The 14,537-nt window shown below is 34.8% G+C and overlaps 1 protein-coding gene across 1 annotated transcript in view; it reads right to left on the bottom strand.

Moving 5' to 3' along the window:
• Nucleotides 1-14,537, bottom strand: part of CROT (Carnitine O-octanoyltransferase) — a 72,136-nt gene that overhangs the window by 27,343 nt on the left and 30,256 nt on the right. The window contains exons 3-6 of the mRNA XM_081736693.1: nt 12,423-12,551; nt 8,492-8,675; nt 2,971-3,176; nt 36-251 (exon numbers count right to left, since the gene is read on the bottom strand). Coding sequence (XP_081592819.1) covers nt 36-251; nt 2,971-3,176; nt 8,492-8,675; nt 12,423-12,551 — 735 coding nt within the window. The remainder of the gene's footprint in view (nt 1-35; nt 252-2,970; nt 3,177-8,491; nt 8,676-12,422; nt 12,552-14,537) is intronic.

Below are 14,537 nucleotides of genomic sequence, written 5' to 3'. Positions count from 1 at the left end.
ACTCTAACTAATTAACTTAAAACAAATTAACTTACATCCGCTATGATTGCGGAAACTCCATTCTTGAAGAAAACGATTCCTATACTTTTATCCGCCCATCTATTCCAATAGTTTCCACATGAAGTCTTCAACAACGCCTCTGTATGACTGTAAGCACATTCATCTTCGAGCGTTACAGCAAGCACTGCGGAATCAATTGTTCTGAGATTCTCTTGATTTTGTGCCGAAAGTTTGCTCAGCCACTCCCTATTCTGTAAGAAAGTGCTATTTAAAAACTGCTAAATCCAAAGTAAAGTCAATATACTGCAATGAATGAAAAAAAGTATATTTATGCGATGATTGTAACACAAGAGAATCAATGACTTGCATAAATTTATACACAACCAAAAGTACCTGTGGATTATTAATTGTGTGTTTATAGACGTCAGGACGAGATTATTATGTGAGTACCAAATTCAAGATTAAAGGAATAAATGGGCAGCAAAGGGAGAAAAGGATAGAAAAAGCTGTTTAAGTACAAACACACTAAATGCATTAAATAACAATTTGGTGGTTTATTATTCAATATATTTAAAACATTCAAAATGGCTGGAAGTAATACGACCAAACCTCTCTCTAAAGTATTCCTTTTTCTTTCCTCCATATTTCGTCAAAGAGTCTTTCGTGGTTTGGAAGCTAAAAATGTCTAATTAGCACCCTCAATGTCTTTGTCTTGTCATCAGAGAAGAAAAGAACGTAAAAAGTTTGAGTAGTTCGTTTTATCTGCTCTATTGACACAAGAATGACTACTCAAAAGAGGTAACCCAAATTTCTCTGATCGTTTGTTTGTCATGTCATTAAATATGGCGAACCAGATTAAGAGACTATTTAACTTTATTTGATTTTCTACACTTTTTTTTTTTTTTTAATGATTGTGATACGTTATATTTGACCGTGATATATTTTACATGTGCAAACAATAGTTTATCAATAACAGAATGTAAGTTGAAATGCTATTCTTCGCACAGTAACAATAGGTTTAAGGAAAAATTAGGACGGTATATTTGAAACGTTTCTCCACTTTAGCCATTCTGTGAATACAAAATGAGAACTTAATATATTTCAGAAACTGCCCCTCTGATCCTCTTTATAGAAGTGGAATTTCCGAGAACGCTGGAACTGTGATGCTTACTCCATAGGATAGTAATCCAAGTAGAGCAAACATTACAATGAATAGTCATTAATTCAATTTTTCTCCCGAGCGTTAACGACTTAACAAAGAAATAGCTTCTTTCACTGCTAACTACACACAGGCGAAAATTCAAGTAACACTAACCTTACAACTATGATAAAACTTCAGCATCATTTAACATGAAAATTAAATAAACACTCCAAAATTCAATTATATCAATATATTGCACCATGCATGACAAGGCGAAGAACATGAGCCAGCACTTCTCGAACACAAATAACATAAACGATACACACAAAACGGAGTTTATCTTTAATAAAAATACTATATTTACATATTCTTAGAATAGAAAGGCAATATTATAGCAATAACAGGTATCGATGTTCTACACATACGTATACATAAACGGATGCAGTGATTTTTATGTTTCTTGTTACATTTTTGTTGCAGCGATATTATAAAGGTTCCTAGCGGGTTATCGTTTTGGCGCCGAATGGAAGCTACCTCACGTAGTTTCTCTCTTATTCTCGCGGCTTGCGCGAGTTCCACCCACCAAGATGACGTAATCACAGGTAAGGCTGTGATTGGCTACCGTTGGTTGCCGAGGCTACGGGCTGCTTCGTCTGCTGGATGTTGCTATCCGTACGAGAATGCGCAAGCTTAGCTATACTGTTTGTTTAAATATAGCAGCCTTTTAGAATAAAAGGAAATTAAGTTGTCTGAACTGGATACACCAAAAATAATGCACAAATAAGTTTATTACAGGACTCATGTCAATTCATAATTAATACGAGTTTATATACCCAGTTTCATGTTCCTAACATGAGATGCTCGTTAAATACTCTATTTTTGGCATATATTTTAAATTCTTCTACCCTTAGGATGGGTATTTTTAATGAAAGTAACATGATGAAAACCCAGTCCAACCCTATTGCTTAACTGTGTTCAAAGATTCATTTCAAGTGGTTTAGATGTTTTCCCATGATGACGAGACAGGCTACATCGAAGTCATTTTCATATATTGAGAAAAAATACAGGATTAGTTCCTCTTCTTCTCCTCCTTTGAAGTGAAACTTCCAAAAATGCTGGGGTAATTTAAATAGGGGTAATTAGAAATTTAAATATCAAGTTTCATCTCCCTAACAATAAAATCTTTCAGTTTAATACAGTCTAACGATTGTGTCCTTCAGACTAAGGGAGACGGATGTTAAAGACAAGTGAATGACGATAGAAGAACTGGTGGAATGAGAATATAGGAGGAAAATTAGTACCCCTAGAAAACACACTGACACGATGTCTACCACAACATCTCCCTAAATTCTATACACTCTATTTTTAGCGTATATTTTAAACCCCTTTCCGCCTTAGGATACATATTTTAAATGGGACATGATAAAATTCGCCCGAAGACAGTACTGTTCAAAAACTCATTTCAAACAGTTCAGCCGTTTTCCCATGATGATGGGACAGACAACATAGATTTATCTGGAGGAAAACCAAAGAACTTGACTCCCTTTAAACGGAGTTTTCGAAAAGGTTAGAATACGTATCCGGTTCTTTTTAATAAGTAGTTTATATACCAATACTCATCTCCCTAACATGAAATATTCTATTTTGGCACCAATTTAGGACACGCATTTTATTCAAAGTATCTTGATACAAACCTAGTTCGAGGTAGATATTAATCATGTTCTAAAATTTATGTCATGCGATTCAGCCATTTCTCCGTGACGATAAGACAGAGAACGTTGACTTAATTTTTATAATATAGATATAGATAATCAAAATTCTTCACCTACTGTTGCCCACGAAGTCCTATTATCACATGTTAGACACCCAACGCCTGGTCCTACTGGCATTTCATTAGCTATTGTTTGAATGTGGCGAAACTGACTTTCCAACTCAAGAGGAGTGATTAGCATTCCATTCTCATCTAGCGTTTGGAGTTCAAAAATGTGGCCGTTGTACTGAATAATAATATGAGACGGGCAATCACCTTGATCATCTGCAATGCATATCGTTAAAGCAGCTAATTAATAACACGTAATACTTATATATACATATACGCATTAGAATTTGTTAACTGTTTCTATAATTCGGCTATATAATTCAAAAATTATAAAATATGAAGACCATAGGGAAGAAAGGCGACAGGTCAACTTTTCTTCATTCTGAGAAAATTTAATTTTAAACACTAAAACCATAGCGTAGCGTACTAAGTACCTGTATAACAGGAACAAAAAAACTATTGACTGTAAATAACGTATGCACTATTTGTCTATATTAGGATCGGAGATCCTACTTCTCACGTTGCATACGCTGACATCTGTAACTTACATTCGACCACAAAGTGACTTTTCGTTTTCTTCCCTGTGGTCTTTATATCAAAATTTTGTAACTATATATAAAACTACATGAACTGACATAAAATAAATGAGTACTTCCGGTTGACGTGGAAAGTTCAAATTTGGCATGAGTGTAGCTTTCCGGGACTAACCCACAGAAAAATTGCCAAAAGTTAATACAGTGAGTCCATAAAGTATTCGTACACCTCGTAATTTTGTAAAGATCGCGCCAGTGAAGCGCTATTTCATATGAAACGCCAGCAGAAAATAACACTGTTGCTGCAGTATGGCCCAGACAATTTATTCCATACAAAAAATCCATAACAAAAATAAAATTTCTGGTAGAAAAAATTACAAAACAAAAATAAGTAATTTTTAAGATCACAAACAAGTATTCGTACAGTCAGGTTTTTTTCCACATATCATCACTATCACAGCCGTTTTCACTATTCTAATATTTGGTGGGATAACCGTTGGCCTTGATAATTGCTTGCAGCCTCTTGGGGACGTTTTTAACACACTTAGCAGTCACTGAGGATGGAATTTTATCCCATCCTCTGCCAAAGCATTTTTCAGGTCACACGCATTAGAAATCACTCTTTTTCTAATCTGCTTCTCAAGATAACTCCACAAATGTTCAATTGGGTTCATGTCAGGAGATTGGGGAGGTGTATGTAGTTGTTTAGGGCAATTGTACAGAAGCCACAGCTTAGTAGTTTGAGCTGTGTGCTTGGGATCATTGTCCTGTTGAAATACATAATTTTTGCCTAGTCCTAGTTTTGCAACACTAGCATCCAAATTTTGTTTCAATATGTCTATATACATTTTGTGGTCCATGATTCCATCAATGAAGTGTAGGTTTCCAACCCCAGCGGCACTCATGCACCCCCACACAAGCACACTACCACCACCATACTTCACTGTTGGCAACAGATTGCGAGGTTCAACTTCTGCATTTTTTTGCCGCCACACTTTCTGGCTACCGTCTGATCCAAAAATGTTAAATTTACTTTCATCCGAGAAGATAACGCGCTCCCACTGCTTTGGGGTGTCTGCCAAGTGTTCCTTCGCGAAAGCGAGGCGTTTCTTCCGGTTCTTCTCGTTCACCCAAAACTTCCTACGGGGAGTCCGTCCATTGTACCCCGCGGCCCGTAGCTGTTTGCGGACTGTTTCGTTGCACACCTTGGTACCGAGTCGCTCTAGCTCTGCAGCAACTTTAGGGGCACTAGTTCGGGGGTTTTCCTTGATCGTGCGGACTATGACACGCTTGTCTTGCTCGCTGAGAGATGGGGTCGTCCAGTCCTCCTCCTATTGCGCACAGATTTTGTCACACAGAAACGGTCTATCACACTTTGTACTGTTGACCGTGGCCTATCGACTAGCTCCGATATCTCCCGCAGCGATTTGCACTTGTTGTGGAGGCGTAGAATTAGTCTCCGCTCCTCCAGTGACGTTTCCTTTCCTTTGCGGCCCATGTTGACAGGGTTGACTGTAGTACTCGCTCAGCAGTTCAGTGAGTGCACCAAGACCGTTGTGGCCGAAGTGACGAGACATCTATCGTCATTCACATCTACCCTTTCCTTCCCCGCGTAGCCAGCGAACCGAGATTCGTCCAAAAACAAGCACACTTCCAAGGAAATGCTGGGTGTACGAATACTTGTTTGTGATCTTAAAAATTATTTATTTTTGTTTTGTAATTTTTTCTACCAGAAATTTTATTTTTGTTGTGGATTTTTTGTATGGAATAAATTGTCTGGGCCATACTGTAGCAACAGTGTTATTTTCTGCAGGCATTTCATATGAAATAGCGCTTCACTGGCGCGATTTTTACAAAATTACGAGGTGTACGAATACTTTATGGACTCACTGTATTTATAACTTTTAGGGGGTCTAAAGAGGGGATGAAGAAATTCCCCACGTTATTTAAACGCTCTTTTTTTTCCCTATAATCTTATATTTTACGTACTTGGAATTGGAATTAAAACTTGAAATTCGGTGTGCTTGATCGTTTTCGTTAGCGTTACCTAAGTTAAAAATTTCCAACTGTAGTGTGTTTTTATAGGGAACTGAAAAATCTTTCCCATGTTATTTATATGGAATATCTACACCCCAAAATGTTTAGGCACTTCCGGCAGGATTAGAATGATGGCATTTGGCATGATTATAGCCTTCCAGGACTAATCCACAGGAAAATTACCAAAAGTGAATCTTTTAGTTTTTACGGGGTCTAAAAGAGGGATGAAGAAATTTCCATTTTATTTAAATGGCATTTTAGGATACAAAATCTTATTTTTTAGATAGTTGAAATGTGGGTTTAAGAGGTGCGAGGCCTTAGGCCGAGTAAACGCGGAGGTCAGGAGATGAAGCCCCCAGCTGGGCCAAATTAAGGAAATGTTAAGAAAAAATGCACGAAATTTACTCTTGATGAGAAGGCTGATATATACGAGACGCGAGACCGCAGGCCGAATAAACGCGGAGGTCTGGGGGCGGAGTCTGTGTGCGAAGTAAGTTCTTTTATTTTAGCACAAATATTTTCATCAGTTTAACTGTGGCGTCAGAAGAGAAATTATTTAATGTGAAACTAGTAATGAGTTCCCCGAATATATATAAATCGTGTTTTCATTAATTTTATCAGTTTTTTATTATAATTACACACTTCATGTTCTTAACGTTTAACCTCAAACTAACATTCAACAGGTTAATTCCGTTAGATCAAACCTCAATTTTAATGGCCAAGGTCAAACCTCAATTTTCTCGGGAGTCAAAGATCTGCAGAAGAAAATACTTCATATGCATACTAAGAAATCAACGTCTACTTCAGGACTGCATGAGTTCGATAGATCCCATACGCTATAGACTGTTCTAGCGTTTTGCTTATACAATAAATAAATAAGTGAATAAATAAAAACATGAAGGACGAAAAGATGAATATAATAGGAGCAATATAAAAAGGTCAATAGAAATTAACAAATAAAAATAAGTAAATAACAAAGTAAATTTCGATTCACACTGTGAAACTAGGGCAGACTTCCAAACTATGCGGAAGCAATTTTCAAACTTCAAGTAGTACATCACTACTTATTGGCTACAATAAAGTAATAAGATCTAAGACAGAACCTGATCCTCGGATGATGAATTCGTATCAAAAAGCCATTACTCATTATCCCTTACTGTTTTTGCTCTATGTTGATAAACGTTGAAACAAAAAATCGTTAATTTCAGCCACTTCTGGTTTGAATAGACGGTTAACCGAAAAAGATGGAACCTATTCTCAGAAAACTGAATGGATTGCAACAAACTGCACTTCGTTAGCTTTGACCATTTTCCTTCAATAGAAATCAGTACTGAAACCGAAATAGGAAATTCGAGCCACTTCCGGTTTTGGTAGTGTGTTGTGGATACACATGTTATGTTGTCTTGTAGGAATCTCATTTGTAGGAGTCTCTTGTTGGAATCTCTTCTATAAATTGACAAGTTTCTAATAAGTCAGATTTGAGCTGCGAATGAATAATACATATAAAGTTGTGAATAACCAATTAATGAAAAGATGAATAATTAAAATGAGTAATGAAAACATATTTTACGCATGTATTAATTTAATTAGAAATTTAACGTTAGGCAAATAGTATTTTATTTTATTCAACCCAATATCCTCATTTTCTATAATTAATTCTATATATGTACTAGTTATCCAATAGGATGTAAGATTAATGATTGTTGATCAGGCCATGCCTGTCAACCATTCTAGGATGTCATGCTTATTTGTATAGATGATGTCTTTGCCAGTTGTTTGTTTATATATATATGATTTTGAGAAATATTCAGTTATAAAATAAAATGGATACAAGGTATTGTTTTACTGCTACATTTTAATTTCTAGCACTACAAAAAATTGCCATAGACAATTTTCAGCTATTTGGAATCTGCTAATGTAAAATGGACCATTTCTGTTAGTTTAGAGAAGCGACTTTGATCTGCCATCAGCTATGCAAAAGATACAAGCGGTTCACTGACGACTTTGTCAGTTGCTTCATTGATTACACGCAAGTCTCGAGTGACGATCTCTACTATTAAGTCTACCTTCACATTTTACGATATGCTTGGTTATATCCGACCGTGTTACAGCAATGAGATTATGTACTGAAATAACTGATATCTCTATTGTAATGGAATTTTATGGAAATACAATAATCTTTGACAACGAATTCCGGCATTTATTAGATTGTTCTATTTTCACTGTAATTACCCTCACTTTAGAATTATAGCTTTTTATTACTAAAGTCAGAAAAGTATAATGTAACAGAGACACCGGAAAAAATAACATTAAGTGCATGGATTTTGTGGTAACTGCGAATAATTATAGGAAAGAATGGATTTTGTGGTAACTGAAAATTATTATAGTAAAGAATTTATTATTAAAAGCCACAGTTCGTTTACCTGTTGTGTGTGTTGTGGCGTGTGAAACAGCGAAGATATTTCGTTGAATTTATTCCTGTCAACACTGTCGGACACGTTATTATTCTGAGATTATTTCTTGAACTGCTACCTATTCCATATTCGTTTTTCTTCTGTTGTGTAAAAACAAATGTTCATTCCATAATATTTATCTGAGAATAACCGACGTCGAAGTTAAAACTACTGTAGTGATAATAATGAAATAAAAAACTCTCTTAGACAAACTAATACTGGAGAAAAAAATCAGTAACAGAAAAATCTTCAATAAACATCAGTCTCTAACAAAATTAATGCTAAGTATATCATACTAAAAATACTCAGAGGCGATTAAAATATACAGACCACAAGAGATAAGAAATAAAAGTTACAAGATAAATAGTTTGGCTGAGAATAAGTAAGATTGGAAAGATGCGCCAAACCAATCAAGAAATAACTAGAACAAGCTTCATCAATTAGTGTACTATAATTATGTTCATATTACTAAAAGCGTGATTCCATTTTAATCGAGGAAATACGCTACCTGTTTTGAAGTATGAATGAATAGAATCGCATGTCGTTCCTGGAATCCTCGTTGTGTTGAACAAACGTCGATACTGTGACATACTAAAACGAGTTTTATTATCTACAGCTTTCACAGGTGCTATTTTTTCCTTCCTTAAGAGAATCCAAAATTCAAGGAGGTAGTAAATGTATAATGCAGCTTCCTATAAGAAGACAAAAGTCAAACTTACCGATTATGATTCCATGTAAATGTTTCTACAGTTCAGTTAATTTTAACGCTTTATTTTTTCAATTATCCTTCTTGCACAAAAAAAAAAAGTATTTAGTATAACATTTTGCGCTTAGGTCCTTGTAATTTAAAGGAAGTCATAATATATGAAAATTATGATAATTGTTTAGGGGGAAGATACAGTGATATGAAAAAGAAAAAGGACAATTCGGGACTCGGAACTTCAAATGCGGCCGTTCTACTAGAGCCACAGTGACCTTATCTTTGAAAATGCTGAATTTGTTTAAAAGTAAACAATGGATATATCATGTACTTCTATTAGTTGTCTTTGAAAGGTCATCGTAGGCTAAAGGTTAGAAGTTTTGCTTTGCAACTGCGAAAATCTGTGGCCAACCATTCTGGTTGTGGTCTATCCAGGGTTCTTCAGGCGAATATCGAGACGGAATCTTCAAACACAGGTAAGTCCAGGACCAAGTTTTTCACTAGGATCATACAGAGAGCAGATATGATAGCTTGTCAGTAATGTTTCCCTGCTTATACAGCGTGTCTACTAAAATTCCAAAATGATATTTCGTGACTTTTTCGTGACCTTCTCTTCACCAAATCATAAAATTTCCTAACATTTTCAAGAGCAAATTTGGGTGCGAATTAGGCCGAATTTTCATCCATGCGATAGAAACGTACTTTGCTTGCGATTTGGTAACGTATAAAGCCGACCACAGACATTTTTGGTGGTGAATTTTGACGTTTTATAGAACGAAATTTTCCAATCTGTACTTACATTTGTACAGTTAAAAAAAAAATCGTGACCTAAAAGCTAAATTTAGTGACTTTCTCGTGACTTTCATTACCGTTTTCTGATTTCGTGACTTTTTCGTGACATTCGTGACTTTTGTGACCGATAGACACCCTGTTATAGTAAAGTCTGCATGCAACAAAAACCTTTCGATATAATTTGTTCTCGCAAATGAAAATGGACGTTTTCATTTTTGGTACAGCCATAGTAACTTCAGAATATACAGAACATTTTATTTATTCATTTATTTATTACATCTATTAACTTCGTTATATGTGTCAAGTCAAATCTTGGAATCAATTCTTTTACTCTTTTCCCATTGTTAAATCAACGTCGATGGGACGCCTTCAAATCCATTGTAGGAGGACCAAGGATTTTGAATAACGTGAATTATTGTACTCGGGTGCCCAATATAGTTACCGAACAGCTCCAACATTGACAGGGTTTACAACGTTTCACAAAATCCAAGGGCGTACTATAAAATATAGTACTGCCCTAGGAACGAACTATATATATAGGGTGAACCTTTTACCTTGATACGCCTTTGCAACTTTTAATAATAAACAAAATATGCTGAAATTTTGTACCATGCAAATATCGGCAGGGGACATCGTTTGGTACATTCTGTGATATTACAAGGTTAACTGTGTTGCCAACCCAACATAAAGTTGTATTACTTTTTTTAAATAGCACGTGCGGTTATTAAATATTTCAAATTTTCATGTAAAAGAAAAACATACAATACTCTTGTTACGCAGTGTTGCAAACTAAGGACGCTACAGTATCATAAATATATAAATTTTGGTGGTCTCTATAGCAGTAATAACGCAAATGAGACAGACACACACTGGTTGATAAAGTTATAAACTTCGTTAACCCGTTCCAAAGGTTTTGAAATGTAAAGAGTACCCTCAGGACAAAGCACATATAAACAAGTGTTCAGTGAAAATACAGAGGATGCGCTACAGGATGATGGAGGTTACAAGAGCGTATCAAGATAAATGGTCTACTTTGTATATTGGAAGAGGGTGGAACATAAGAACATACCTCTGTTATCAGAATAGTATCTCTAGATGGTCTATAAATTTAACAATTATAGTGTTCGAAGCAGGTAGGAAAGAAGTTATGCAACAACAAAGATTATCAAGAAGTGCAGTAAGACCAGTAACAGATGTATTATAATATATATTAGTTTACTATGATTCTGTTGCGTGTAGCATCATGTGGTATAAAATAAACAAATAATAAAACTACTGATATAAAACTTATTATCATAAATCAAGAAGATTTTAAAGACTAAAAAGTATTAAATAATAATTTAAAATAAAATCTTTTAAACCTCAGACTTTTACATCATATGCACTAAAAACTACAAAATAACTTTTCTTTCGAATAAAAATAAAACTATGAGTCAATTACAGAAAATGATGTTCAAGTTAATATTATGTAGTAATGAATGAATAATTGATTTGCGTTTTAAGTTATTATGCATCGGATATTATAAAAGGTGTAGTTTGTTATCTTATTACGCCGCGACTTGAATGTGGAGCGGCTGGAGGATGTACAGACTATTGCGCAAGATAATTTCGCATGGAACAGATTCTTTACCACATTTTCTCTTTCCAAAGAAAGCGGATTATAAGATCATAGCATCAGTTCCATCTGGTTATTACGTAATAAGACAAGTAAACTGATTGTGTTATTCGTACTATCGTATTTTACGGACCATAAGACGCACTGTTTTCTTCGAAAAATTGCCTCCAAAATTGAGGTGCGTCTTATGCTTGAAATTAGTATAAAAATGTACAGTGTTTGATTTAAAATTTAAAATTTGATGGTCATATATAAACACCATCTTATATATGAAGAGGAAGAAGAAGGAAGTTCAGATGACGATTTTCAGGGATTTTAAAGGTCAGTTCGGTTTTATAAACTAATATATATATATATATATTTAGTCTGGCTTTGCAATCCAATAATAACAATGGTAAAAATGTTACGGTATTTATTTTCTTTAAATAAAAATTAAACGAAACTCTCTTGCACAAAGCCGCCGGCTTAACCCTCTCAGTTCGCTTTTCTTTAAATTGTATAATTCTTAAAAGTAATAAATAGTAAAAAAGAAATATATTTTTTAAAAATTTTGAGCACATTTTAGAAGTTTTTTTTCAACTATAAACTTTTTTTATTTATGTTCACGTGAATGTTTACAAATTTCTTTCTACATTGTGTTATCTCTTAACTTAAATCAATACTACTACAAAGTCAGTCAACATTGAGTTGAGTTGAGTTGATTTTGAGTTTAACGTCCCTTTCAGCAGCGAGGCTATTTGAGACGGGACCTACTGATTAACGTGGAATCCCAACCACATGAGCTCCCGTCGGGAATCGAACCCGGGTCTCTCACGCCAAGTCGCGTACGCTAACCGCTTAGCCACGAAGGAGCTCGAGTCAACCTTGAAATCGCAGATCACTCGCAATGAATGAAACGCGCAGTAGTTAAAATTCGCAAGCCTAAAAAAGCTCTGTTAGTATATATATATATATATCACTAAAAAAGAGGATGTCTACCTATATAATCACACTAGATGCTCAAATGTTGTCTTAATTTCCAAATTATTTAGAAAAGGAATTGTACAGATAAGTATATAACTTTGGCTTGCGACGGAACAACGATTTTAAATGGTAAATAAGTGTACGTGTCTTTATTCATTTTTGAGAATTTTTCTTTCTTCATACATTGTGCAACATCTAAACCAGATATAGTTGTTCGGGCCGTACAAGAAAGGTTATTTGGTCAAAAAGAAACTATCCTATTTAATGTAAAATAAACTTAGTCCCACAACAAGTACGGTAAGATCCCATACTAAAATGTCCAAAGTTAACAGTTCTTCAAAAATTACCACTGAAGATTACGATACTTACTCCGAGGCCACGACGTTCATTCAACGATCGTATATCTTCCTTAGGACTTCTTGCTCCAACCATACTGACATATGGGAGCAAAGGGACACGACTCCTGAAATATGCATATTCTTCCCACCATTTCTCTATCTGAAAATTAGGAACAACCATTCAAGAAAAGGTTCAAATTTAATACATAATGTATGTCTCAGATAATGCTCTTACTATCTCCTGGTAAATATTTTTTACTGTATATAAACACTTAAACATGTTGGGGGAGATAGAGACGAAAACCTAAGTGAAATGAAATTTATCGTTCCACGCTTATGCCCTTTACGTTAAAGGAGATGGATAATTATGAAATAATTGGTGGGTTGATAATACAGGGTTCCTACTGATCTGGAGAAATCTATTTCCCTGACTTTCTCACGAAATTCCTTGATTTTCATTATAGGTGTTGGATGACGTTGACATACAAATAAGGAATAAATAGTTGTGAATATTTATATATGAGAACATTTAATCTATAGAGACAAGTAGTAATCAATTGCTAATACGTACATTCCACTTATCTCCCATAAAAATGTGAGCAACATCCTATACTGTGATTATTAATATCTACCCACAAACGTCTGACAATCAATTACTCTGAAGATACGATACTTCTTATACATTCATTTAGCTGAAATTGGCGTACAATTAATGCTAGAAAGAATATATTTTATAATTTCCGTGACTTTCCCTGAATTTTTCCTGACTTCCCTGACCAAGAAAAGCCCTGTAATATGGGAGGAAACCAAGTGAATGCTGAGAAAATCCACACGGACATGATGTTATCCGCCACAACCTCAAATAGTCCGCAATCGAACAAGAGATCCCCATCACCAGAGGTGAATGCTCTATCACTGAGCCACCGTGTTCCCCTTCCCCTTAAGGAAACGTGAAGAACAGTGAAAGTAAACGTGAACACTTCAGTTGACAGCCATATCGTAATACGTTATTGTTGTCACGTTAAAAGCAAAGATTGTTCAATAAAAGAAAATAAAACTCACATGACTAGAAAAAAGAACTCTGAAGGTCAACATGCAAAAAAATAATTACAAAGAAAAAACAAAACACACAAACATTGCTTTATCAGATAGGAAAAGAAAGAAGTAGGAAAGATGTTAAATTACAAAAAGTTCCTTCATCTTAACCATAATTTGCACGGTCAACTGACTTTTAAACAATAAAATAGGCTTTACAAGATAAATTTAGAAACTAAGCATGTGAATAGGTTTTTATACAATATGATTAAAGCCTGTATTTCAACCCGATGACGGATACTCGACTAATATATCCGGAATATAGATATTGAAAAAGACATTGTTTACACAGGAACATTGAGAAGGTTAGTAATTTTAAATATATTGCTATGTGTTCCTTATATTCTATTGGTAATCTTAGAAATATTTTAAAATATATTAGGATATTATGTATCAAGATGTCTTTAAAGTTACACAGCAAAAAATGAAGTTAAAAACACAAAATGACTACTACATAAGGGTGTTATTTGTGTGTTAATTTTAACACCAAGGACATCGCCTTCCGAGCATATCAAAAATAACAAGTAATTGTCAGTGAAAATTTGCATTGGATTTTATTGTGTCCTATAAGCAAACCTTTACGCAATATATTTGGCATTTATGTCAAGTAGCGGGTAACATACTATGTTTTCGGTAATCAATGACGTAAATAGTTTTGTAAGCCTATGAACTGTCTGAAAGCAGTTACATGAGTAGCAGTTCTGCCATCTGTTGTTCTTATATCCTAGCATATAAAAAAAGCGGGTAAGAACAACAGACGGCAGAGTTGTTACTCATGTAACTGTTGTCAGACAATTCATAAGCACGTGTTGTTTTAACACCTCAATTTTTGCTGTGTATATTGAGCTTTTTAAAAAAAAGAGTGTAGTCTGGAGCAATTTTAACTATAGAGAATGTTGATAACTGTACTGACGATTTATATACTTGCGCCGAAATTCCTATGAACATGTGAATTCCAGTTACCATAATCTGACGACCTTCTAAGGTGATCTCTCTCTGATTTGCACACTGAACCATATCATCATTACTTTGCTTTTCCAATTTAGAATTT

The sequence above is a fragment of the Thermobia domestica genome, chromosome 13 (assembly GCF_964235325.1).
Source record: "Thermobia domestica chromosome 13, izTheDome1.hap1.1, whole genome shotgun sequence".
NCBI lineage: Eukaryota > Metazoa > Arthropoda > Insecta > Zygentoma > Lepismatidae > Thermobia > Thermobia domestica.
This window is presented reverse-complemented; position numbering and strand designations above follow the sequence as displayed.